Genomic DNA, 26800 nt, shown 5'->3' on the forward strand with positions numbered 1-26800 from the left:
TTGTTTTACAGAACAAAAACTGCATTGAACATTATGTGTGAGCAGCAAGCAACAGTATCCATCACAGCATAGTACAGTGTAATTGTACAACTGGTTAAACAAGCAAAAACTGTGCAAGTTCAACATCCAAAGCAACAGTGTAAGAAAAGGTCCGAAAAGGTGTCCATCTAGTTTGGAGTTTGCATATATAGCTGCTCAGAACAATCAACAAGTACAAAGGAAGGTGTACAGGAAGACGGTCAAAGAAATGTCTCTGAAGTCTAGCAGAGCGCCAGGGAGGGGAGTCCTGTGGGGAAGAGAGGAGGGTGAGGGTAAAGGGAGCGAGAGAAGGGAAAGGGTGTAGGGCAATCATGGGAAACCTTCACAGTGGAGGTTGATGTTACAGCCATGAAGCAGTCCAGTCAAAGAATTGGGGCACTAGGACCCTGGGTGGTGTAAAACTCCTAACGAGTGAAGTAGTCCAGCAAAGGCTGCCAGATACGGGTAAACCTGATTTCGGTATGTGGTATTATATGAGATGAAAGCTCTATAGCCATGGCATGCCATGCCAGAGACATGTCAACCATTGAGCAGTAGGCAGGGCAGTGGGTTTTTTCCAATGCAAAGTGATAAGTTGTTTGGCTGCCCTGAGCATGTGACCAATTAATGGCCATGAGTCATTGCCTCTGAAGCTGTGGGGCGAATGCCTCGAACTGCTATATTATAAGAATCTGGAAGACGTAAACCCACTACCCCTTTGTTGTGGCCTTTTCCTTCCAGTAAGTGGTTAGTAGAGGACAGGACCACCATATATGATGGGAATCCCTGGGTGTCATATTACAGCGCTAACAAAGCACCGAGATAGAGGGATAAATAGTGGAAACATGCATCAGGGTATAGTACCATCATGACATCAATTCGTACAAGGGTAGTGCGTGGTAAGAAAGCCGCACTTCCGTTCCGTAACAGTTCTTGTTAAGGCAACACAGTGAGTCCGATAGGAGAAAGAAGGTGCCACTCGGTCAGGTGCCCCACTACCCTGTTGGGCACAAAGAGTTGTGTACCAGGGTACACAATGACAATAAGCACAGATAGACCAAGGCACACAAAAAGGTAAACGTTCTTCAATGTTTCTGGGACGTGAGTAAAGCCCAAGTATTGTACATCCAGAGGTGAAGAGTAAAAGCGATGAATCCAAGTTGTTGATATGTTAGAGTCTTTATTCGCAGGTATAGGTTTGTGTCGTCTTTACAGGAAACAGCCAACACGTGTTTCGTCACGCAAGTGACTTTATCAAGGCTGGGCCCGTCCGGCCAGGTGCAGAGGACAGCAGTGAGTTCAAAAAAGCAGAAAATACGATGGTCAGTCCCGGGTGGGACTGCCGCAGGTGTACGGTGAACACAGTAGTCAAAAGGCTGGTGCTATCAGAGCCCTGATAAGCCCGAAGTATTAATCCTAACACCACTCAGCAGTGACCTGTTGTGACTGCTGAGTGGTGTTAGGATTAATACTTCGGGCTTATCAGGGCTCTGATAGCACCAGCCTTTTGACTACTGTGTTCACCGTACACCTGCGGCAGTCCCACCCGGGACTGACCATCGTATTTTCTGCTTTTTTGAACTCACTGCTGTCCTCTGCACCTGGCCGGACGGGCCCAGCCTTGATAAAGTCACTTGCGTGACGAAACACGTGTTGGCTGTTTCCTGTAAAGACGACACAAACCTATACCTGCGAATAAAGACTCTAACATATCAACAACTTGGATTCATCGCTTTTACTCTTCACCTCTGGATGTACAATACTTGGGCTTTACTCACGTCCCAGAAACATTGAAGAACGTTTACCTTTTTGTGTGCCTTGGTCTATCTGTGCTTAATGACATCAATTCGTAAGCCTTCTCTCTTTAGGATATGCTTCTATAAGTCCTGGGGATATCACGCCATAGCATTTCCCACTGTTTCTGGGAGATATCTTCGATGGTGTCAGACTACCATTGTAATTGATAGGGGATGGGGTCTCTGGTGTGGAAGCACTTGGTAGGTACACGATATCAAGCCTTGCTTTCCATCAAAAGCCTTTACTAAAGTCTTGAAAGCGGTGTATTGTTGTGTTGCCCATTGAACGCTAGTAGGCTGCAGTGCCAAATGAGCAGATGATAATATTGTAGGCGGGCTGATTCAGGTATGTGAAAATTTATCATACAGTGCTCAAAAGATTTAATGATACCTCCGTCAAAGAGATCACGAATGGTACAACAATCCCACTCTTGCCAGAAAGGGAATGAGGGTGCTTGAAAGGCTGGCATAAAGTCTGGGTTGCGGAGAAGTGGAGTGTTAGGGGAAGGGAAGGTAGTAAGGCCCGTGTGAGTGCTATTTTGTCCCAAATATCCATAACAGTCCTAGTAGGGGTTGCTATGTAAGCACTGCGTGGGCGTCCATATTTGGGGAGTCAGGCCAGTTCCCAGAGAGCTTGGTAGGCTAAAGCCTGGTCCATATGAGACCAATGTTTTTCACTCTCCCGGACAACCCGTTCGGAGATGTAGAGAAGGTGTGCCACCCAATAGTATTTGAGGAAGGTGGGGCAGGCTAGGCAGCCTCGGTCCCTAGGAAGCACCAGGATTGTGTTAAAGAATCGGGGGCATCCACCCACCCCCATAAGAAGTACATCTCATTGAAGGTGTTAAATTGCCAACTATCTTTAATGTGTAGCTAGCGCAGTATTATTGGGCAGGTGTGTGGAGTATAGTCAACGTGCTCCCGACCAACCCATAGCCAAGCAGTGCAATTCAAGACACTTTGGAACCGAGACGTTTATCTGAGTCCAGTGTAAATATCACGATTTTACCACTCTGAGAAACATGGCAATTTTGTGGGGGTCTCTTGTAGGATGTATAAATAGCATTGTTAGTAAATGTATTTGCTAGTGGGGCTATCTAAAGGTTGTTATCGAAAATAACATCTAGTTGCACACCAACATCACTGGTTAAAGATCCATAGCATCAGACCAGACAAGTAGAAGTGATGCTAAACATGCCTCAGACAATTAGTCGCTCATGTTCCCCAGACCTCTCCAACAGTTTGAAGTGGATTGGGGTGACTTCTGCATATATTCTGAAAACTTTATTTTGAATTTTCAGCATGCAGCCCTTTGAACCGTATAGGCCTTGAAGAGTTTTCTAGCTGGTGGTAGCTGAGGCTGCAGAGAGGTCTACTAACATCAGCACAGATTATGGTCTTGTGTGTGGGATGTGAGTAGCTGTTCCCCAGTGTTCTGCATGGTTTCTTTTCCTTCCTCTTCATGGTCAGAAATCTGACTCTGCAGGTTGTTAGACTTTATGCGGGAGGACAGCTGCATGGGATAGTCGTTTTCAATGCCTGCTATGTAAAGTGGCCCAAATTGGGTCTGGAGTCAAAAGTAGCGACTCATACTTATTTTTTTAGTGGAATGATATATGTTCTTTTGGGAGACCTCCCTGTTAATTAGAGAGGTGTTTTGAAGTTGTTGAGCAGAGCAACAAGGCTGGGGACCCTCGCCCAAGGTTAATGGCCTTTGCATTGCAGATGTCCATTGAAGGAGAGGATTAATGAGATAGTGTTAGAAACTTTATAGTTAGCATATCCAAGGTGATAATATATTCACAGATGAGTTGTTCATTTAAAAAGGGTATAGGACACAGGAGACATTTAGTGGTCCAGCTCATTTGGAGGTGTTTGCCATGAGTGAGTCAATTCCATGTTAAGGGGCTTATTTAGTAGTTGATGAATCTTGTTTCTGCAATAAAATGTCTGCACCGTTTTGCCAAATTTGCATCTACTCTGCCTCATTCAGACGTAGAAGAACTGCGGGGCTTCCAATGCCAGAGCCTCAACTGGCTTCACTGTCGGAAACCCGTAACCTTAATTTTTCCCTGCCGAGGACCAGGACCGCTATGTGAGACATGGAGGTCCCATGGAGGAAAATTGTAAAATGCCCACATGCGCAGTGATAAAACTCTCTGCATTTGGCTATTGTTACTTTGTTCCCCAAGTAAAAGCTCCAGTTTCAGGAGTTCATTCTTGCAGTAAAAAGTACTTTGTTGAGAAGACAAATCATGGGGTCTTCTCAACAAAGGAAATCTAGCTCAGGACTGACAGGAAGCCCTAAGTTTTGATACAACTATTTCATGGGCTAATATGGAGTGCTTGGGTTGAGGCTCGACAAGTTTCCTGTAGATCTAGAAAAATTACCTAGGAAAGTCTGTACATGATCCCTGTAAGTCTGGTTTTATCAAAAAGTAAAAGGATTTAGAAAAAGGTGTATGGTAGAGACAGCAGATCACAGCACTAAGCAAGGCTGACACCATCTATGTCTATTTCTAAAGCAGGTTGGAAATAGGCAGACTTAAAAACTCAGTTGTGATTATCTGCACTTAACTTCTAGGTATGCTTCCAAACGGCATTGTCCTAGTTTATTCCAACTCTCTTAGAAGACATGCATAAGGTTATTTTGTGTGTAATGAAGAATTATGTTGTCAGGCTGTTTCAGACTGTTTTCTAGGGCGCATAGGTAAACACATCAGCTGTTAATTGGGAAACCATCTAATACTTTTGGAAAGTGCCCCATTTGATTGCAGTTTAATATGATGGATGATATAATGTTACAATTGTGCTTCATATATTATTACCTCTTATACCAACTTGTCTTATACTTTCAAACTTCCGTAATGTATGTGAGTAACGTGCTACAATGTCTTCTTCCAGTTTCTGAAGATGTTCCATCTCTGGGAAAGCTAGAAATCCAGAAACGGATGAACGAGCATAAAAACCTGATCTTGGACACATGCGTATTGCACAGCCAACCACCAACGAATATCTACAAAAAGGTCAAAACCTGCAAGAAGGAGAATATTGCAAGTGACCCACACTCTAGTGGGCACAGAGATGTCAAAGCTTTTAGTACTACTGCCTTAATGGGGCATATGAAATCACCATACCCTAAATTGGTAGTAACTAGCAGTGATGACCAGCAGAAAGAGATATTGAATGGCGTTGAAATTCCAGTTTTGAAAGTAAGCAACGAGGAAAGTGCTATCAACAGGGAGGCTGCACCCATGAAGTCTGCACACCTGCGACCCAGCACTATGAATTCCCTGGCTAAGACAGAGGAGACCCTACAAGGTATGTGTTGCTTTGTATGGTGATGAGCTGAGGATTTTGGCATTTATAAACACCAGCATCAAAAAAGGAATGACCTCTGGAGCAGGTCAACCTTAGGATTGAGTGACTGATGGCTGCCAGCAGCGCTATTATCTGCACCTGTCCTGCTGCACTAGAGGAAGACCACTGCACCGGGCGGTGTCCTTCTGTGGGCTACAAAGGGTCCACATCAGGTATCTCTCCGTTAATGTAAGATCCACAGACATGAGGACTTCCTTCTCAGCATTAAGTGTTGCTGTTATTCATTCACTAACATGTTAGCTTAGTTTAGTTTTATTTTACAATAATGGCAGAGTTTTGACAATACCAACTGAAAGTGATTTCATTTGGGGGTAGCTACTTCTTGGCAGGATGCATGAGTGGCTGGATAGAGAGATGGGTCAGCTGACTGATGGGTGCTTTTCAGATGCAGTGTGATAGGATCTTCCATGATGAAGTTGAGGGGAGGATCAATGTTTCAATGATAATTTTAGATGCATGCTCATAGAGTATTTCTCCATTTGTATCCAAGGTTGCTGCTGTGATGTTTGTAGTATTTTTCTCCTTTTATAGCTCCGTCACACTCACATTGCTCACTGCACCATGCTTCATATTTGTATTATGAAACAGTTGTCTGCTTTGATGGAATATATGTTCATAAGTTGAATACAATTGACTTTTAAAATTTTCTTTAAATTGTTATGCTGCCATTCCAGATTAAGTTGAGCATTTTTCAATATCACACAGTTTCTCTTCACGGATACAAGGCCACCCTATTTACATACTTGACCAGTTATCCATACAGTGGAGTTTAGGTTAGCTTCAACAGTAGGGTTGAGGCACATTGACTCAGTTGACTGTAGGCAAATGTGATTCAATAGGCTAGGGACCACTCGGGTATTTTTATGCTGGCGATGATGAGTTTATGTGAAGGCTCCTGTAAATCAACAGGGCTAGAGATTATATGATGTCACTGAGTGAAAGTTCTGGTGATACAAATGGGTCATAAAGTTGGGTAGGGACTTCTGTGATGCAGAGGCATAACGCCTCCTATGATACAGTGTGACGGAGTCTTCTGCAATGCCCTGGCATGTGTTCTAGATGGCTGGAGGATCCAATGATGTAGTTTGGGAGAGGTTCATTGTTTCACTTACACACAGACACTTCCAGTTGAATTCCTGAGATCTTCCTTTGATGTATTTGGATACAATCCCTGGGGTGCATTTGGGAGGAATCTCGAATTAACATAGTATGGTGTAGACGGCTCGCATAAAGTTAGGTAAAAGCCCCTGGATCCAGTTGGGCAAAGCCTCGGTGCCAAGTGATTAATTTGTAAAAGAATAAGTGCTTGGGCCAAATGTTTTAGTCAAAAGCCCAGACCAGCGCTACGGAATGTCAAAGTGCTGCTGGATCTAAAGCTTGTGTAGACTTTATTCCACCTCATGCCTCTTTCATCCACAAGCAGCCACTCCCTGCCTCTTTATCTCAGACGTGCTTTCCTTCTTTGTCACTTTCATCTTTCTATCTCTTACTCCCTCTCTCCCTGTTTTGCGATTTTCTGTCTCCTGCTCGGGAACAAAGACTTTTGCAGGAAATTAATTGCTAGTCCCCAGAAATAAGTGCTGGTGGGCTCCACCTGCAGCCACCAGCCAAACTTAAGAACTCTTGCTGTCACTAAATGCAATCTGGCAAAGGGTCCTATGGTACAGCCTGTGAGATCTATTTTGTTTGAGGTGCTGGAGTCCCAGCTGTGTGGAGGTTCATGTGGTAGTGACACCGACAATCTAATTTTGGTTGATGCACAGTTGGTTGGAGGTGCCTTTGAGAAAGTTAAAACAAGCTTCTAATATATTTAAATGGAACCTTCCATAATGTAGTCAGGTTGCTGCTCCTGTGATAAGGGGCACAGGACACACGTGATGCAGTAGGTAGAAGCCTGTTATATGTTTGCAGCCACCATCCAATGATGGGCAGCCTCTTTTGTTGGAGAACTGTGGAGCCTCCTCTTGATGTAGTTGTTGGGAGACTACTTTGATGAAGTTGAGTTGAACATCCATGGAAACTCTTGTAATGCTATGGAAGTAGCCCTTCCCTAAGATAGCTGAGTTCAACATTTTCCGATCTATCTGAGTTAATGAGTTAATGCAAGTGGGCGGAACCACTTCTGATGCAGTTTAGCTGAACCACTTCTGATGCATTTCGGTTGAACCTCCTCTGATACAGCCAAGTCAACCATCCTGTGATGCAACTTAGCTGACCCTCTCCTCTGATATCGTGGTGGAAACCTTTTGTGATGCAGTTGAGTTGAACCTTCTTAAATGCAGCTGAATGTAACAACCTTTGATGCTTTTCAGTGAACTCCCTGATGCAGTTCGTGGGGAACCTCTGCAGATGGTGAAATTGTGATCTCAGTTAAAAAAAATCATCCAGCCGGAAGAGTAGGGGCTACAATGACCTGATTTCGGCCAAAGAAATCCTGTTGCAATTCTGCACACAATCTCAATATAATACCCATCCCTCATACAAAATATGTGCCCTATGCAGAAAAAATACTTTTACAAAGTATTATCCAGACATGCTACTTTCCACAGAACATTGAGAAACGTTGAATTTTCTGCAGAAAAAAAGGTTTTATTTGATGTAGAATTTGTCAGCATACTTTGCAAACTTTCGAGGAAAGCAACACACAAAGCAAAACCTGTCTGTGTTATTGTTTAGATATAACAAAATATTTAGTTAATCACCCAATGGAACTAACTGGCACATGCTTTGATTGTGTTTTGGCATTTTCCCTTAGTAATTGCTATTTAAAGCCCATTATTTACTATCAGTCACTACCACTGATGGGCGGTGACACTAACAGAAACAAATGGATGAAAACGCCAATCCACAGGACAAAGGCATGTTTTATGGGCCCCCGCAGAAAGCTTAATAAACTTTCAGTACATTGTACAACTGACCGTAAATTTGTCTTCCTTTCTTTTTGTGTTTGCAGTGCAGAAGCCGATGGCTGGCAGCAGGAGGGTGGCACCCGTTCTCATTACTCTGGGCACCCTGATGAGAGGATCTGTGTTCGTAAGTCTTTCCGCTTGTCTTTTCACCTACAGTGCCCTCTGACAGATGCCCACTGGCAACGGGTGCCAGCCGAAAGGAGTCCACGCAGTTCCAAGCCAAACATTTGTCTGTGTTCTTCATTCTGACCTGCCACAGTGGGCAGGATTATGCCTCCTTGGTGGTTCTGGATGCACAGCCAGCGCCAGCATACCCTTGCGGGTGATTGTGTGCTTTACAAATACACATAACATAAGCAAATACCAAACAGAGCAGATTGGCTAGATGGATGAAAGGTTAACCTCTGCAGGGCTGGAGGACAGTAGGCTGCTTCCTGGCTCAGTGGTGATAGCTCATCCAGCTCTCAACGCAGCCACCAGGGAGCAGCATGCATTATGTTTTCAAATGACACAGATGATTTGCTGGTGTGGAGAAATAAGGCCCCTTAGGTCCATGAGAGAGTCTGAAGTCTTGTAATATTTCGGCGGTTTTCCTTCAGAGAAGTCTGTAAAATCTATGGGCCTCATTAAGAGGCCTGGTGGTGGTGGTGGTCAGACTGCCGCGGCTGTGATCCCGACGGGGTGACGGGGGTCTTGGTTGTCATCAGCCAGGGCGGTGCCGAACTCAGAGCCACCTTGTTGATTACAACCTTGTTTCACGCCATCCTTTTCCCACATGAAAAGGCTGGCAGAGAACAAGTGCCGGGACCAATGGGGGCCCCTGCACTGCCCATGCTTGTGGCATGGGAAATGCAGGCCCCGCCCCACCCAGCACCCTCGGAATGCGCACTGTTTGCTCTGCCCGTGAGTTTAGTGGTCCCGAATTCGGACGGCCAAACTCATAATGAGGCCACATGTCTTTTTCAGATAATACATTTGGAAAAATGTCAAATGAATTGTCTGACCCCATTGCTGTTTGTCAGCTTGTGGGTGTGTCCTTCTTCACCATTGGGAAGCAAAGAAGGTGCGTTGCTGGGTTTGCATCAGTCTTATTACAGTCATGATAGTGCATCTCCTCGATGAAGATGATACTTTAAGATTCACATACACCTCCAGCCACGTGAGATAAATATACACATGCAACATGAGCACACATAGCTTCAGCCATTTGTAGAGACAGATTTACCTTCTGTTACAGTGATCTCTCTCTCTGTGGTGTACAGGAAAGACACACAGCTTCTGCCTTCTGCAGGAGCACACATAGCTTCAGCCACTTGCAGTGACATACACCTTCTGCCACAGAGAAGCACGTGTGTACACACACATGCATGTACACATTCTGCCACTTTAAGAGATAGCCCTGCTATCATCCACAGAAGGCACATACTATCTGCAGAGAAATACGCCCCTCCTGCATGTTCAGGAGACACAAACGTGCACACTTTCTTCCACTTGCAGGAGGCACACAAAACTACTATCTGCATACACACAGCTACACAACTTCTGTTTCTGCCACACTGGGTCCTGATTTGAAGGTAGAAACAGGAACCAATAAAAATTACATCCCATGCCTAAAAGCCCCTACAGAGTGGTGTTTGCAGGCAGCCGTGCCATAAACTGAATGCTTCCTGTTGGTAAAATAGGGCGTAACAAAGATAAGCTGCAGGACTCGACGTCTAGCGGGGGACTGTGGGACTTTTAATACTAAAGGGGATAACCTGAAGCAGGGGAGAAGCTAAAAGGATACAAGACAGAGCGAGCTTTCTGGCCCTACCTCTGCCCTTCCTGTGTTACGTAGCCAATATCAGTATACAGTGTTTATAGTGTGGGCTACAGGAGGCAGGTCTAGGCAGTATCTCCAATCCAAGGAGGAACACAAGCCTAGCAGAACCAGATCTGTTGAGCCAGCAGAAAGCAAACCATGGGGAGGCTTGGAGGCATCATGCTTTGAAAGAAGTGCATTGGAGATGGAGAAGACTAGGACCTCCTTTCATTTCTCGGCCTCCGATGACTATAGAATTTAAAAACAGCAAAGGTGGCAGCTGGCAGCAATCGACATTGACACATAGCTTGTGGGCTGTTGTAATTTTCCCTCTTGGGACCATCGGTCCCAGGGAGCACCCGGCCTGATGATCACAGCTGCTGTGGGGGGGCTAAAGGGTGGTTAGGGGTTGGGGGTGGGGGATGCACGCAAGGGTGGGCCCATCCTGCACCCATCAGCGACTGTAAGAGGCCGGGCTGGGCTACCCGTCTTGGCTTTTGCTTGAAGTTTACAGAGGTGACTTAGAGGTTAAACTGGTTGCTACTGAGATGGGTAAAAGGAAAATTGGTAACAGCTCAGCAGTGGAGGACGTAATCCCCACAATTGACTCATTTTGGGTGCAGGCAACAGGAGTGCTCACTATGGAAATAGAGCTATTGGACAAGATGCTCTCCATGGAACGGACAAGGGGGCTTTGCTCCACACCAACAGATGGAGTTGCTAGTCAGAGCTCTTTTGACATTATAGAGTCGCATGGGTTGCCCACATGCCTTGAAGCGGAGTATGTTAACAAGGGCAAAACACCCTGCTGATACCTCCTTTTTAAGTTAAGCCCGCGGTAAAAAGATGAGGGGTTGCGCAACAGAGAAAAATAATTTTCGGACCAATGAAAGAGCAAATATAGATTTTGTAGTTTCACAAGGCAAACTTATTTGAGATGAAATATGCACAAGGGTTGAGAGAATGGTAACAAATCTTTTAACGCCCTTATGTGATTGCTTGAACATAATTGAGGTCAATCTGTCAAGTTTAGCTAAGTTCAGGGAGGTCCCCCCTTCCGCTTCAGTATCTCAGCCCTCACACACAAACTGTGTCAACTCTGAGGAGGGACCCACACCTGCTACAGTATCCCTTTCCTCACACATGAATCGTGCTAACACGGGGGTCAAATACGGGGAAAGAAAGATCTCAGGGCAAAACATGCTCGAATGTGCAGGAGGTACAGTGAGGGACTAGGCCTGCCTTACAGGCAGAGTTAAGAGAGGCATCGCAACCCCGGGGGGAGGGAACAAATTGATCAAACCCCTGAAACTGCCAATTTGGCTAATATGGGCTCAAGTAAAAAAGGGGGGTTGGAGACATTGCACATAGAAAGAGCAGGCTGTGGGACTAGGCTACATCTCCTGCCTGTTTTGACCCCCTTTGTGGCTGTCTTGGTGGAAGTACCATCCTTGAAGGGGGGCGTAGCGGAAACAACCGGGGAGTTAATGCACAAAATTAAATATTGGTGTGGAAATGAGTTACACCAAGGTCCTCTCCTTTCCCCTCACATAATTATTATAAGAGTGGGCGAGGTGGGGCATAAGGAGAAAAGCATCAAATGGAATTACGTGGTGATTAATATGAGGCATCCTGAGGTCATATGGGATTTTTGTGCAAACTAGAATTCTCTGTGATGAATCCATTGCTGAGATTCGGATAGTTCAACTGTCATTTTTTTATCCCCCAAACTTTGTGCACTCTAGAGTGCAGAATTTAATTCCATATGGAATAGGGCCAGAAATGCAGGGAGTTGCATACCCTAACCTGCTCCCCCTCATGAATAGAAATGGCCCGGAAAAGAGGAGAATTGCATACCCTAGGCCGCTCCCTCTAATGAATAGACTTGAACCCTTGAGCAAGCTAGATTGTAATGACTGACTGCATTGGTCCCCTTTAACTCCTGCTGAGACTCATGTTGGTAGTAACCATGGGCAATGGGCTAGTGTGAGGCAGGGCGGCCACAGGTGGGGTTCAGTCGTGAAACTAGCTAGTTGGAACATTGTGGGGCTGAACAGCAAAAAAGGTGATGAGAGGTGGTTGAAGATAGTCATGGGGCAGCATATACTAGTGATGCAGGAAAGTTGGGTGGGTGAAAATTCCTTGCATCTGAATGGGCTCTCCTCTTTTTTCAGTCCAGCTGTACCCTCAAAACTCAGGTAGAGCGAAATGGGGGTTAATGACCTTAGTCTCTTTGAAACACTCATGTGCTCCCGGCCAAGTAGAGACAGGCTGTAGTTGTCTTTTGGCTGTATAGCTGGTTTTCAAATCAGACCCAACCTTGTTAATTGTAAATTTTTACAATTCATTCTTGCGGGGGGAAACTACTGAACATTTATCCTATTTAAAATGCTTCTTGGAAGAGTATGATGTGCGTCAAACAACCCTCTACTTTGTGATTATCCTGGCTGACCTTAATGTCCACTTGTGCCACTGTCCTTGTTTTAACTATGATGAAGTTAGTTATGAACGGTGTATTGGTACTCATTTTGAGCACTCAGCACAAGGGGAGGCATTGGAAGATTTTTTAGGAATTTGCACCATATTGACCAGGTGATTGAGGTCAATGTCGTCCCATCATTTACAGGTAGTGGTAGTCAGACGGTTATTGATTTTGGCCCTTATTCTAACTTTGGCGGTAACTGCCGCCTACAGCCATGGCGACGTCTGCCAACATACCGCCGCCGTGGCTACCAGCCGCCCACGCGTATTATGACCGTCAACGGTATTCCGCCAGAAGACTGGCGGAATACCGCCGAAGGTCATGGTGGCGGATGGCGGTAAGGTGGCGCTGCTGACAGCAGCACCGCCACGCTAGCAAAACACTGCTGACCGTATCATGAGCAATGATACGGCCTGGTGGTGTTTTGCTGGCGGACGCTGCTGCTGACAGCAGTGCCGCGTCCCGTCTCCAGCCGGAGGACCCCCTGCAAGCAGGTAAGTCGTGTTCTCCGACAGGAGAGGGGGATGGGGGTGTTGTGTGCGTGTGTGGGGGTGTTGTGTGTGGGGGGTGTATATGGTTTGGTATGCGTGCATGCGGGTGTGAGTTGCTTTGAATGAGGGCGTGAATGACTGAATGTGAGTGTCCGTGTATGTTGTGTGTAGTGAATGCATGTGTGCGACAAAGTATGTTGGTGTGTGTTGCGGTGTGTGGGTATGTATATGTGCATGCGTGGGTTGATGTGGGTATGCGTGTGTGCATGTGTGTATATGGGTGTGGGTGTGTAAATGTGCGGTGGGCAGAAGAGGGAAGGGGAGGGTGGGGAAGGACTTTGGGCAGAGGGAGGGGGCATGGGAGACCCCCTATCAGTGCCAGGGAAGGGATTCCCTGGCACTGATAGTGCCTACCGCCATGGTTTTCGTGGCGGTATGATTGGCACGAAAACCATGGCGGTAGGCCGGGTCTTAATCTCGAGGGTGGGATTGTGATGGCCGCCGGGCTGGAGACCAAAGTCTCCAGCCCAACGGCCATTACCACCCTGGGAGTTGATGTGTTAAAGTGGCTGTCTGTGTTGGCGGTTACCGCCAGGGTCATAATCCCATTTTGTTTTACAGCCGACCTGTTGGCAGTATTACTGTCGCTTTGACACCGACTGCCAGGGTCATAATGAGGGCCTTTATTTTTAAATCAGCTCTGTTGGTCCTTCAAGTTCTTCAGATGAAGATTGAGTGGAATCACTTTAGTGACCACAATCTCCCTTTTTCGGAAATGGAATGGGTGATTGAGGAAGGTGTTGTTTTTGGTTTTGGCCCGAGGAATTTCAAAATCGCCCCTAGGGACCTGGCACAGAGGTTTAAGTGGAGCAAAGTGATTCCGGAATCCTTTATGGAAAACCTTTTAGTGACGAAGGAACAAAATATAAATGATTGTTTGGATGAGGGCACTGAGAAGATGAGTTAGTGAATGCTTTCTATAGGCTTTGTCTGCAGGTCACGAAAAACTTTACAATCATGGCCAAAGTGAGTAACTTGGAGGGGGAGATATGATTTGATAAAAAATGCTCAGAACCCCCTCAAAATCTGAGAGTAGCCTTAAACCAAAATCCAGAGGAGAGGATTAGGATAAGGGTGTGCAGGAAGGCCTATCAATTGGTAAGAGAAGCTTGAGGAAAGGAAATTAGAAATCAGGCTTTGAATGACCTCCTGCTGATAAGTTTTCTGAAAAACAGTGCTATGTTCTGGCAGTCAGTGAACATGCCAGTGTTCATAGGGGCCAGGACAGAAGTCACAAACTTTACTATCTCACCTGACATTTGTGTCAGGCATTTTCAGTCCAGGTATCGCTGTGGCAGAGGGTCTTAACTCCATTCAGGTCGTCTTTAAGGAACACTTTTCTTTATTGACTGAGAAAAAGGAGATCTATGATTCGATTGTATCCATGACAAGCACCTGGTCTGGAAGGGATCCATGTAGATTTGTATAATGCAGACCTGCTTCGTATTGGGCAAAAATACTTACCAGGGTATTTAATGTTATTGGGTCTACTGGCCTCATACCATCCTGGTCTGGTTCGACTATAGTCCTGATTTTTTAAAAGGGCTCAAGAGCTGAGCCCCAATGTTATCGGACAATTTTGATGATAGACTCTACATTGAAAATCCTGGGGAAGGTTGTCTTAGTGAAATTGAACGAGTGGTTGGACCACAGACACATCCTCTCTAGGCTCTAATATGGGTTTAGGACAGGTAAAGGATTCGTAAGGACCCTTGTATCTCTACAAGACTGCTGGATTAGGGGCGGCAGCACCTCTGATTGTAGGCGACTGAGTCACTACCACAACAGCTGGTAGCTATCGGCCCAACCCTTCCAGGTTTCTAGCAGCACCTCAACAAAACACAAACAGTAAGGGTGATTTCTGGCAGCCTAGTGCATGGAGTCTGAAATCCTCTCAGGGAATCACGGTGCAACAAGTCTTACCCTTTTCTCTCATTAGGAATGAGTCTCTTACACACACACTCACAATCAAAAAAAGAAGATGCAGGAAAGTTTTCAATGCATTTATTGAAAAGACTGCAATCTACGATAAAATGCATGAGCTGCAATGATTATGATAATGACAAAAGACAAAATCAGGATTGTGAAAATAAGTGATGTGAATATGAACAATCCTAACATTTAGCAAAAAACATAAAAACACAAATTCCTCCCTAAAGCGTATTGTCTACCCTAAAAAAAGCAAGGTATGATAAACCTAATCTGCCCAAGCCATGTCCATGGGAAGCTCCTAAACCATTACTTTAGAACAAGTTCTTCCTCCAGTCCCCAAATCAGGCTCTGTAGAGACTCAAAGGCTGAGGTCTGCTGCAAAATGATGTGCAGTTCATTTTGGAATATCCAGGGTGGAACCCCTCTAATGACCCTGCCCTCACAGAGTGTTTATATAAAGCCCATGTTATCGTTCATGCAGATATCCTGACGTAAGTATGTACCTAAGGGTTAGATTGTGGGTGCAAACTTGGATCGTCAATACTATAACAAAATGCCATACATGTTCATATTCTGTGAAGCAAAGGGACATGATGACAATCCAATACATACATTATTGATAGTGACGCTTACACAGAATAGCAACGGATTATAACATAAAAATATATCTTATAAAATGCAAGAACTGCAAGTACTGCTATAATGAATAAAAAGAATGAATAATAATATAGAGCATGTTTATCTAGGTAAAAGGGCACAGGCCTGCAAGCCAAGGTTAAGCTAAACTCTTGTACCCAAGCAACTAAAATGGATCCACAACATAGGGAGCATTGACCAATGCTTTAATCTTCAACTGATTATTGGGAAGTATACACTAGCCAAGAGGGTTAAATTACTTTTGGCATTTAAGGACCTCACATCAGCTTTCGATAGAGTGAACAGATCAAAACTCTGGGGGCAGCTTAGAAATCTAGGTATTGACATAAATATAGTAAATTGCTTAATGGAGCTTCACCAGGATTTATGGGCATCTGTCAGGTATAACACTGATGGCAGTCTTACCCATCCAGTGAGAGTCCAAAGAGGGGTGAGGCGAGGGTGCATTGTAATCCCTCTACTGTTTACCCTTTATATTAACAACTTGGGGCCCGCTTCAGGTGCCGCATGTAAGCCCATTACCCGGGCTGGGCCCCGCCTCATCTCTGCACTTCTGTATGTAGACGATGCAGTGTTGATGACTAGGACGCCAGCGGGTCTTCAGCGATTGCTGGACGCATTTATTAGTTTTATGGGGGATTTGGATCTGGGCACAAGTTATTCTAAGTCACATACTATGGTGGTGGGGCCAGGAAAGAAAGTGTGGAATAAATGTTTTGGGGGTTGTACGGAATTGACTAGAGTATCTGCCTTCCCTTATCTGGAGGTTCTTTTTGATGAGCAGTGGTTCTGGGTGCCAAAAAGGAAGGTGAAGAGAAACACTTTATCCATAACTTTTGATTTTTGCAAAGAGCCTGGGGGCAAAGCCAGTTCATGCCCTGGTGAAGGTGTACCAAGCTAAATGTATTCCAGTGGCGACCTATGGGTGTGATGTCTGGGCTCACAAAAATACCAGAGAACTACAGGCATCGAAAAATAGCTTTCTGCATAGACTGTTAGCAGTTGCTCAGGGAGTCCCCTCATATATGTTACATGAAGAAATTGGTATGTGTTACACTGTAGACCAAGTGGCTGTGGTCCCTGCAAAGATATGGATCAGGAAATGGGTAAATCCTGATTTAGAATTCAACTAGGCAGTGACTGAAGGCTGTTTGTCTTTAGAAGGAGCAAACCGCATTCCATGGCTCACTTATATTAAGACCTTTCTATGTACCCAGAGCAGAGATGTCCAGAGCTTTTTGATAACCCAAGGGCCATTGTCAAGGAAGACCTGAAGGGCTTTAAGAAACTTTTTCAAACACAAATTGGCATAGCGAGAGAAAGTGCGAAATCGTCAGTGAGGGCACACATGTTGATAAAAAGTTGCACCTCCACGGAGCCCTATCCCAGGATGGCCCTTAATGCACGGCATCAGTTTCTGTTAACAAGGTTTAGGTTCAACTTAATACACTGGGTCTGGCCTTTCCTAATGGTTACTGCAGAGTAGAAGATTTGGGCCCATGTTCATGCGATAATTTTTCACCACAGGATAGTTTACATTTTATATTTTTCTGTAGTCATTACGATACCTTGAGACAACAGTTTATAGTTCCACTGCTAAAAGGGAAACAATTTGTGCAAGTTAAACCTCCCCTAATATATTTACAAATGCTCTCAAGCCCACTGGTGTGTCATGGAGTGGCAAGTTTCTAGTCAGGAGCTCTCAGCTGTGGGCTAAAAATGATTTTTTCTTTATATGAAAATGGTTTGAATGTGCATGACGTACGCTAGAATCAATTATTCTTTGTAAATTTGTATTTATTTTAGCGTACTATTGTTAGGGATTTATGTTAATGTATATCTGTGATATTTAAATGTTATTATGATTTTTATATTGTTGAGTGTTTTGCACTTCTATAGCTTTAATTAGCCGAATAAAGTATTTCTTATCTCGTATGTTATCACATTGACATATAGGGGCAGGAAACTTTGGTAAAAATTGGTATACTTGACTATACATGCTTGTGACTTTCACATCAGACATGCGTTTGTACTGCCGCATGGTGTGCAGGGCCAGCTCCCCTACTGGCCTGCAGATGAGCAATATGACTAAGGCTTGCAAGGAGGTCTGGCAGCCATCCTAATGATACACTTGGAGAGCCTTGTGTATCTATAGAGTTATGTGTTGGGTTGCTGTATCCCTTTCAGTAGTGGAGGCATTCTATCTTCAAGTACCTTTGTTGGAAATCAAAGACCAGCAGCCCCTTAAGTGTGGGATGATTGACCTGGTCCATTAGTGCGGGATGGCAGGTACATGTTTAGATCTGCTGGCTTTCAGAGGGGATATCTGGGAGACCAGTTTGATGTCAATGTAATTGGAAAGATCTAAGGAAACACATCTACATGGTTTGTCATACTAGTAATGCAAAATTATATCAGGAACCAGGATTCGGACTCAGATATATGTAGATGTCTAGATAAAAGCCTGACTCTGTCTTGTACTGCATAACTGTGTGATGTCCATTCCATTAGGGCAATTTAAATTGTGGGTGGTGGAATGAATCTCAGCCATTGGTAATTACTTGGAGAATCATTCTATTCCATTGCTTTTTGCCCACCCTGCCACTCCAGACTTTTAGCCTGCTCATAAAGGATCAGTGCTGCCCAACTACCTGGCCAATCCCCCATAGGCAGGAACTTAACATCCCCAAACCGATTTTGACCTTGTTGGCCTCCTGCAGTGAGGTGCCCTTGAGTCCTTTAGCACAGTGAGCACAGGACCCATGTCCAGATATACCTGTCACACTAAAATCGTCTTACTTACAAAAACAAAAGAGATATGTGGAATACTTGAATCAGTTGTATCCACAGGCAGTCACTCAAACCACATTCCAATTCATTATGTTGGCAACCACGCTACTCCAGAAAGAGACTAGCCAAGTGCATCGGATCCCCAATCTTTCTGGTGAATCCTGGACACTCCAAGAAAATTCCATAAGCAATGTATAGTGTTGAGGTTTAGTGAAGTTCTGAGCAACTTACTGTCTCTTCTCGTTTGAGCGTGTGCAAATAATACATTGATACAAAGGTACGTCATGAACAAGACCAACAAATACAATGCATCAGGCCCTTGCGTGGGGAATGAATTACCAGCTACTGAATGGTATCTAGTCCATGGTCATGATGGTGTGCCGACCGTGAGGATCTGGTGACGATCATGATATGAGTTTTGTCCTGTTAGGTGGGAAGGTATGCCTCAGATGTTAGTGGGGTAATGCTGAGAGCTATGCACATATCCTTTCAGTTCTTTTCTAATGCCAATGTTGCTTTTGGGTGTCAGGGTGTGTGGTTCAACATTCATTGAAAAGGGACATGTGCTCATACCCTCCCCCTCTATTCTAAACAATGACTGACAGTATTTTGCGCAAGTAACTACCACCGACTTGCACAAAAAGTTCAAAAAGATTCAGGTTCTTACATATTTAGATATTTATCATTGTTTCTGCCTTATGTCCTCTGAATAAATGAATTCTAAAGTGACAATGAGACCTATAAAACATGCATTAAAAACAAACTGTACATGAATGTCAATGGTAAAAGGTAATAAGTCTAATTCTGTGCCTTGTAGATTTTAAGAAACCATGTTTTCTTGTGTCCCAGGGCCTCTCGGATGTCCTTTTTAAAGACCAGTCCAACCTGTGTGTGGTGAGCAACGGAGCCGAGTGTCTGAAAATCTCCAAACGGTTTTACCTGGACCACGCTCCAGAGGAGCTCATCAAGATGTTACAACAGCACGTAAGGCACCAACATATTTAGCCGAGTTTCTGCCTCCCTGGACAAACCCTAAAATATCTATAGATACATTGCCCCATGAGAGCTAACTGGCACAAGCTTGGATTGAATGGACCTGTCTGCTCCCACACTCTGACACTCCATTCCAACATGACCTCCACTTCTAGACGTCAAAAAATGTTTATCAACATTTTTATTGTATGCAATACCTGTGTAGCAAAATTATGAAACTAAGCTGTCTGATTGTCCAATTCCATCAGAGCTCCTTATGCACAATAGAGGGAGAGAGGAAGGATAATGGACTAGCATCCTATCTTCCTCTGAGGTCAATTAATTAGAAAGAGTGGGAAGTCACCCACAAAATCAATAACAACGTCGGCCTATTTCCAACATTTTGGATAGGCTGAAAGGTTGTTACAGATTTTGTGTGTGACATCCCTCACTGTCTAATCAAATCCATCAATTATACTCTAGCCACTCCTCAAAAGACGTATGAACTCTTGGGATTAAAGTGAACTTCTTGGTAGGTTTTCACCAGCTTCACTATTGATAGTTAACCCTATGGATGAACTCTACATCAGCCATAAGAACCATTCTTCCTTCAAAAAAGTTTCCGAAGCAGCTCTCAGAAAGGGAGTGCACAATTTGTGCCCTATATACATCACTAAACACTTAATTCTCCTCTCCATCAACTCCCCTCCTTAAGTGAAATACATGAAAATGTAATGTAATCTTGTAACTTTACTGAAGGTGAGCAGTTCTTGCTAGAACATTCAACATCACCCTTGTCCTTAGCAGCACAGTGAAATGTTTTTGATCGCACCTCACCCCCTCAACACATTTGTGAAAAAGATAGTCATGCATATTCCTAGGTTTTTCACTCAATAATAGAATATTTAATTGTAACAGCTATTAAAAACCTAGAGGTGAATGCCTCCATGTTGTACCCCTCAGACGTTCCTTTCCAGTGGTATATGGTACTATCCTTACCATATTCACTGGAATTTGCTTGGGAATTGTGTCCAACTCGGCTAGTCTCATAAACTAAATATGTGCAAGAACATTGCTCAAACACGCATTTTGACACCCCTACTGTTAACTCTTTAGTACCATAAAAACTTTCAATCCTGTTCTTCATCCTTGTTAATCACCCTAATGTTATCCTGAAAGTACAAGATCTTCTTTACACCCAGTAGCATGCTGTGCATCTTTGTCGGAATGCACTAACCTTGTGCTTGTAGTCCAGCGGGAGAGAGCACACTTTCATCTCTCGTTACCTCTACCAATAACCATATATACAGGGATTTGAGGGCCAGTGGTAGAAACAGGGAAAAGGAATTTGATAATACAGAAAACAGAGACGCCGGACTCTGACTCATCACTTCTGCTGGACAATGATGTTTGCAGGACGAAGTGGATATTTAAAGGCAGAGAGATGTAACTTTACTATTGTGCCATGAAGGGTCAGCACTTAACTGTAACAGTGAATGGATATACTTTAGCAATATCTCCATGTAACAAGCTCTCTGTAATTTTATGTAGAATGTATAATTCCTGAAACTAGGCAAACTAGAAATGAGTACTTTAAATATATGTTCATGGATAGTTCTCCCCTATGAATAGAACATTAATATTGACATTCATACATAACATGAGCAACATAGTTCTGATTTACAAATAATTCCTGTCACAAGATAATCCTTAAGGTGAAATGCAACATCCCCATAGTCCTAGAAGAGCTTATATTAAATGTTCAAATAGTCCAATGTTTGTGTTCACCACACAACACAACCTTTCTCTGTATTTCCAAAGTCCTTCATCACAAACCTAAAAGGAAGCAAGTGATATTTTTCAAGGGAAACCCAAGATCCATGGAAAAAGGGCCTGCCATCAGCAATTTGGAATCACGATTGCCTAGCAAAATGTTGTGGGCCGTGAGGGAAATTATACCAAGATATCCAAAATGGCAACTGGTCTACTTGGATATGTAGTTTGTTGTCGAGGACCTGTCCCATTTCCCATACTGAATCTTCGAGAATGCAAAACCGGAGTCCAGACAGTGTCAACAATCTGCGGGGACTGTCAACTTTTCCTTCCCTGAAAAAGGCGCCCCACGCTCCCCAAGGTCCAAGCCCCTCGAAGACAGAAGGAGCGAATGCGAGATCAAACATATTTCTGAACTGAAACATCTCTTGATGAAAGCTGTATGTGGTCTGGACTCCTGATGTCAGTTTAGACCAGGGAATACAGCACATTGCTCTATAGGGAAGAACACCTTAGCATCATTGGTAAGAGACATTGTGCCCCTGTAGTAGGAAATGGGTATTTTTGTACCCATTTGTAGTTATAGTGATTTCTCAGGCCCACAGGTAGACAGACTTGACAACTAGCCTTGATAACAACGACTGTCGGAGTCCTTTGATTTGATTTCCTCAGGAGCAGAAGATATATCCTCAGACCCAACCCAGATTACTCGCAATGAATTAGAATCTCCATATTGAGCACCCTGGAAGGGGAAAGGGGAAGGGGATTCAGAGAGACTGCCTCATAGATGATGTTTCGTCAAATACTCACTCTGCCACCTCACGTCTTATTTGACTGAATAACAGCACCTGAAAAATCACTTTCACAATTAGGGACACATTATGGCGGTCATTATGAACATGGCAGGAAAGACAGCCGACCGCAGTGTCAGCGGTGAACAGAATTCCGCCGTTGGCGCTGAATGGAAACACGCCATATAATGAACGAAAAAACCAACCCCGCCAAAAATCCCCAGATCACCACTCCCCGCCATGACACTGTCGGCGGGAATCCTGGACCACCCCACCCCACCACTGCCAAGCACACCCACATCCTGCCCTCCAAATAATGATGCACAAATCACCTTGGCAGACAGTGGAGGCCGGACGACCATTGGCGGCTGCGACTGCCACAGGCGGCAAGTGGACTCAACAGCAAGAAGTGAACACATTGGATAGGCGTCTGACCCACACACCTGACACACATCCAGAACCCCATAAAACACCCCCAGACACACCCCACAATCCCTTGCAACGAAAGCAGGACAAGAAGACGGAGAGCACCAGAGCCAGACAGCGAATGCCAACATACAGGAGACGCACACTGACCCACAGAAGAGCACCGTTACCTTGTTCCCAGTCCCAACACCATCCACCACACTCACCATGTCCCCCCCCAAAAACCCACGCTTCACCGAAAGGGAGTTAAGGACCATGGTGGACAAGATCTTGAAGGTGGAGCCACAAATCTTTGGGGCCGAGGTGCAGCACACACCCATCACCCGGAAATTGGAGCTGTGGCAGACCATTGTGAACAGGGTGAATGCAGTAGAACACCATCCACGCACCAGGGACGACATCCGGAAGAGATGGAACGACCTACGGGTGAAAGTCCGGGGCATGGCATCCAGGCACCACATCGCAGTGCAGAAGACTGGGGGAGGACCGCCACCAACACCACCGACTACACCGACTGGGAGGAAAAGGTACTGGCTATCCTGCACCCAGAGGGACTCACAGGACTCACTGGAGGAATGGACTAGGGTTAAGTCAACTACAATTACCCCATATCCACCACAGCTGCAATGCATGCACCACCCCACCCCACCCACACCCACCTGGACCTACACCCTACCCAGCCATTACCCACTACATCCACCCCCCTGCATGACCTCAAACCCACTAACAGGCCCACATCACTCCTGCTGTGCACAGCCACCCACAATGGAACAATACCCCCCACCACAATGCAACCCCACACTGGCGGTAAATGCAATGTCAACCTCACAAAGGAACCCTGGAAGGCCACTGAAAGTAACACCAGCACAAAATAGCCCAGCCCTTTACACCTCAAACCTTCATGCATATGTAACAGACATGTCTATGTCCCTTAACAGGCACCACAACCCACGCAACCCTAACGGACGGGACAAGGAGTGCCACTGCCCTCCAGGGAGACAGAGGCACCTCACAAGACACTGGCAAAGGATCCCTGGACACTGATGAGCAGGCAGGCCCCTCACATAGTCCTGGACTCTCACCGTGCAGCAGCCCCACCCAGGAAACCACTGTCACCCCTACCACCCAGTCAAGACCAGCAGCCCAGGGCAGCCGTACCCACACCAGTGTACCCAGGGCACAGACTGGTGGAACATAGGTACGGAGGCCACAGTCTCCAACTCCCAACATGCAGGAAGGCGAGGGCCCCAGTACAAGTGGTAGTGCCAGACCTGTGCAGGGGACACAGGCACAGGGGGCTAGGGCAAGTGCAAGGGTCTCAGTGGGCCAGGGGGGAGGCCACAGGATGGATGCAGCAGCCCAAGATGTTATTTCAGAGGTATTGGGGGCCTACCAACATACCCATGACAGGTTGGCACATATTGTGTCCACCCTGGAGCAAAGTCAGAGGATGCAGCAGGAACAACACCAACAGGCCATGGAGCAGTGGAAAGAGCACAATGCCATAATGGCCACCGTAGCAGGAGCACTGCTGCAGTTGGTCAAAAACCAGTCTGACACCCACACCGGACAAGAGGCCCCCACAACATCCCTGGACAACCAGCATCAGATGACCCAAGCAGCAGAAACATCCCAGGAACTACCCTCCCAGGAAACCCAAGGGCCGACCATGTCACCCCAAGAAGCTCCACAGCAGGTGCCCAAACATACTCTCAGGCCAAGATATGGCACTGGAAACCCAGCTAAGAACAAGGCCCCCTTCAACAATTGACTCTGCTACAAATACAAAGCAACCATCCCACCCATTCCCCAACAACACTTAGCTAAGGGCATTTAGAAGTACTGTTCTACAAAATGGACCCATCAATACTACCTACAAGGCTGCCACCATGTTAGTTTTGAGGACCCCCCACCCTTACGACTCCCAACACTGTAAATAGCACAATTCACTCACTTCTACCAATAAAACACATTTCACACCTGTAACACTGTCCCCTGTCTTAAATTATGAACAAAGTGGAGTATGGATGCAACTGGCAGAGAACAACTTTATTGTCAATTCTGTGCATGATGGTAGTCCTGTGCCCAAATGGTGGCAAGGAGGGAATGCATATATTTTCAGTAAGTACCATGCAGAAGTGGGCCATGTATCGCCTATCATGACCAACCCCCCCATATGACAGAGCACACTGACAGTATTAGTCACTAACCCCAATGACAGGCTTAAGTCCCACACAGTTATTGGAAGTAGAGTTGTATTGGTTGGTTCCTGGAATTGACATCTTACCCTTCCTCATCCTCACCATCACTCTCCTCACCTCTCTGAGGTAGCTGATCAGGACCTATAGCACCCTCCACCTCCCAAGAGGGGGATAGAATGTCTCACTGCCACATTGTGCAGCATGCAGCAGGCCACCACTATTCTACGCACCTTATCAGGCCGATAGGCCAGGGAACCCCCAGAGATATGGAGACACCGGAATCTAGCCTTCAGGAGACCTATAGTTCGCTCTATTACCCTCCTAGTACGTCCATGGGCCTCATTGTAATTCCTCTCTGCATCCGTCCTGGGATTCCTCACTGGTGTCAGGAGCCAACGCAAGTTTGGATAGCCATAATCACCTACAAAATGGTGCAATACAGACTTGTCATTGTTATGTCCCTTAGTCAGACAGGCTGGTTTTCTGCAATGTGTCAGTTAGTGGCAGGCAAACTTACCTATGAACCACCCTCTGTCCTCTTGTAGTTGTTCCATCTTCTGTGGCACACTACTGTTCCTCAACACAAAGGAATCATGGACTGAACCTGGAAACATGGCATGGCATTCACATGGGAAATGTACTGGTCTGCAGTACATACCAATTGGGTGTTCATTGAGTGAAAGTTCTTCCTGTTTCTGTACATCTGTTCACTCACTCTTGGGGGGATGATAGCTATGTGTGTGCCATCGATGGCACCTATGACATGGGGAATGTTGGCAAAGGCATAGAAGTCAGACTTGATGGCAAGGAGGTCAGTACTTTGAGAAAACCTCACATAGGATTGCAGATGTTGTACAAATGCATTCAGAAATCTTGTCAGTACCTGGCTGAACATTGGCTGTGAAAAACCAGCACCCATGCCCACTGTCACTTGAAATGAGCCCGTGGCCAGGAAATGGAGTGCAGAGAGCACCTGCACTTCAGTTGGAACGGCATGCTGATTACGATTTCCCGGAGTTAGTGCAGGATGCAGTAATGCACAAAGGTCCTGAATAGTTGAATGTGTGAGTCTGTAAGTGATTATGATCTGATGCTCCCCCATGGTCCTCATATCCACAAGTGGGCTGTACACCGATGGTGCCCTTCCTCGCCACAAGGATCGGTACCTACAAGGGGTTACAAAAAGGAGTGATGAAAACACATACATAGGCACACTTGTCATCATTTGTGCACGGCATTGTTCATTGCGTTGTCTCTACAATAACTGCTACCTGATAGATATACATGTACCTCACAATGAGGGAACAGAGTATTTCATGTGTGCTACAATACTGAATGGACAGAGGCTTAGGTGCTTCATGTGGCTAGTAGGGCCTGCATTGTGAGTATTAATTAATTGTAGATGCGTAGGTAAAGGCAAAATGTCTGCCCACTGTTGTTCTGCCCTTTCGTTGTGGAAGTGACCTCATACCGCTAGCGGTTGACGTCACAGCGTAAGGCGGTGTTTACCGCTGTTTGCACCCTCATTGGCTAACATGGATGCCAATGGGGAATCCTGGCGTATCATGATCGCCGCCGGCGGTGACGGTGCACACCGCCGCGGAACGTACGCGCGTTCGTCATCGTTTGATTACTTGACTCCCTGATCTCGTGGGGACAGGTACTCCACTCTGTGTACTGCTGTGGACTGCCTTCGGCTAGGGATGTGCCACGTGTTGCAGGGGAAAGGGCCCCGGCCTTCACCCAGGAAGAACTGGAGAAGCTAGTGGACGGGGTCCTGCTCCTGTATGCAATACTGTATGGATGGCCAGAGGTACAGGTGAGTCTGGGTTTCGGGGTCACTGTGTGTGTGTAATGGATGGTGTTGATTGCACATGTTTGCACCTCTGAGCCTGCATGGGCCATGGTGCATGGCATGCTGCATGCAACTGTCCTATATGTCTGAGAGTACTGTCCGTCCCATAGTGGACGAGTAGCCAGCTGTTCCTATCATGCAAGTGCCTGACCTCTGTGCTCCATTTCTGTGTCACCCTTTTAGGTCAGCGCCCACCAGAAGAGGGCACATTGGCATGCCATCGCCAAGGAGGTACGGACATTGGGGGTCTACAACCGGTGGGGCACCCACTGTAGTTAGAGGTGGGAGGACCTGCGGCGCTGGGCGCGAAAGATCAGTGAAGTCCAGCTGGGGAGGTCCTCCCAATGTGGAAAGGGTGCCCTTAGGGCACTGACCCCCCTCATGCGACGGATCCTGGCGGTCGCGTACCCAGACCTGGATGGGCCCTTGAAGGCTGCACAGCAGTCACAAGGGGGTGAGTACTCA

General features: G+C 45.7%; 1 protein-coding gene across 1 annotated transcript in view; it reads left to right on the forward strand.

Moving 5' to 3' along the window:
- Nucleotides 1-26800, forward strand: part of LOC138258581 (uncharacterized) — a 65453-nt gene that overhangs the window by 13143 nt on the left and 25510 nt on the right. The window contains exons 3-5 of the mRNA XM_069205942.1: nucleotides 4719-5135; nucleotides 8149-8228; nucleotides 19167-19301. Coding sequence (XP_069062043.1) covers nucleotides 4766-5135; nucleotides 8149-8228; nucleotides 19167-19301 — 585 coding nt within the window. The 5' untranslated portion in view covers nucleotides 4719-4765. The remainder of the gene's footprint in view (nucleotides 1-4718; nucleotides 5136-8148; nucleotides 8229-19166; nucleotides 19302-26800) is intronic.

The sequence above is a fragment of the Pleurodeles waltl genome, chromosome 9, assembly GCF_031143425.1.
Source record: "Pleurodeles waltl isolate 20211129_DDA chromosome 9, aPleWal1.hap1.20221129, whole genome shotgun sequence".
Classification (NCBI taxonomy): Eukaryota; Metazoa; Chordata; class Amphibia; order Caudata; family Salamandridae; genus Pleurodeles; species Pleurodeles waltl.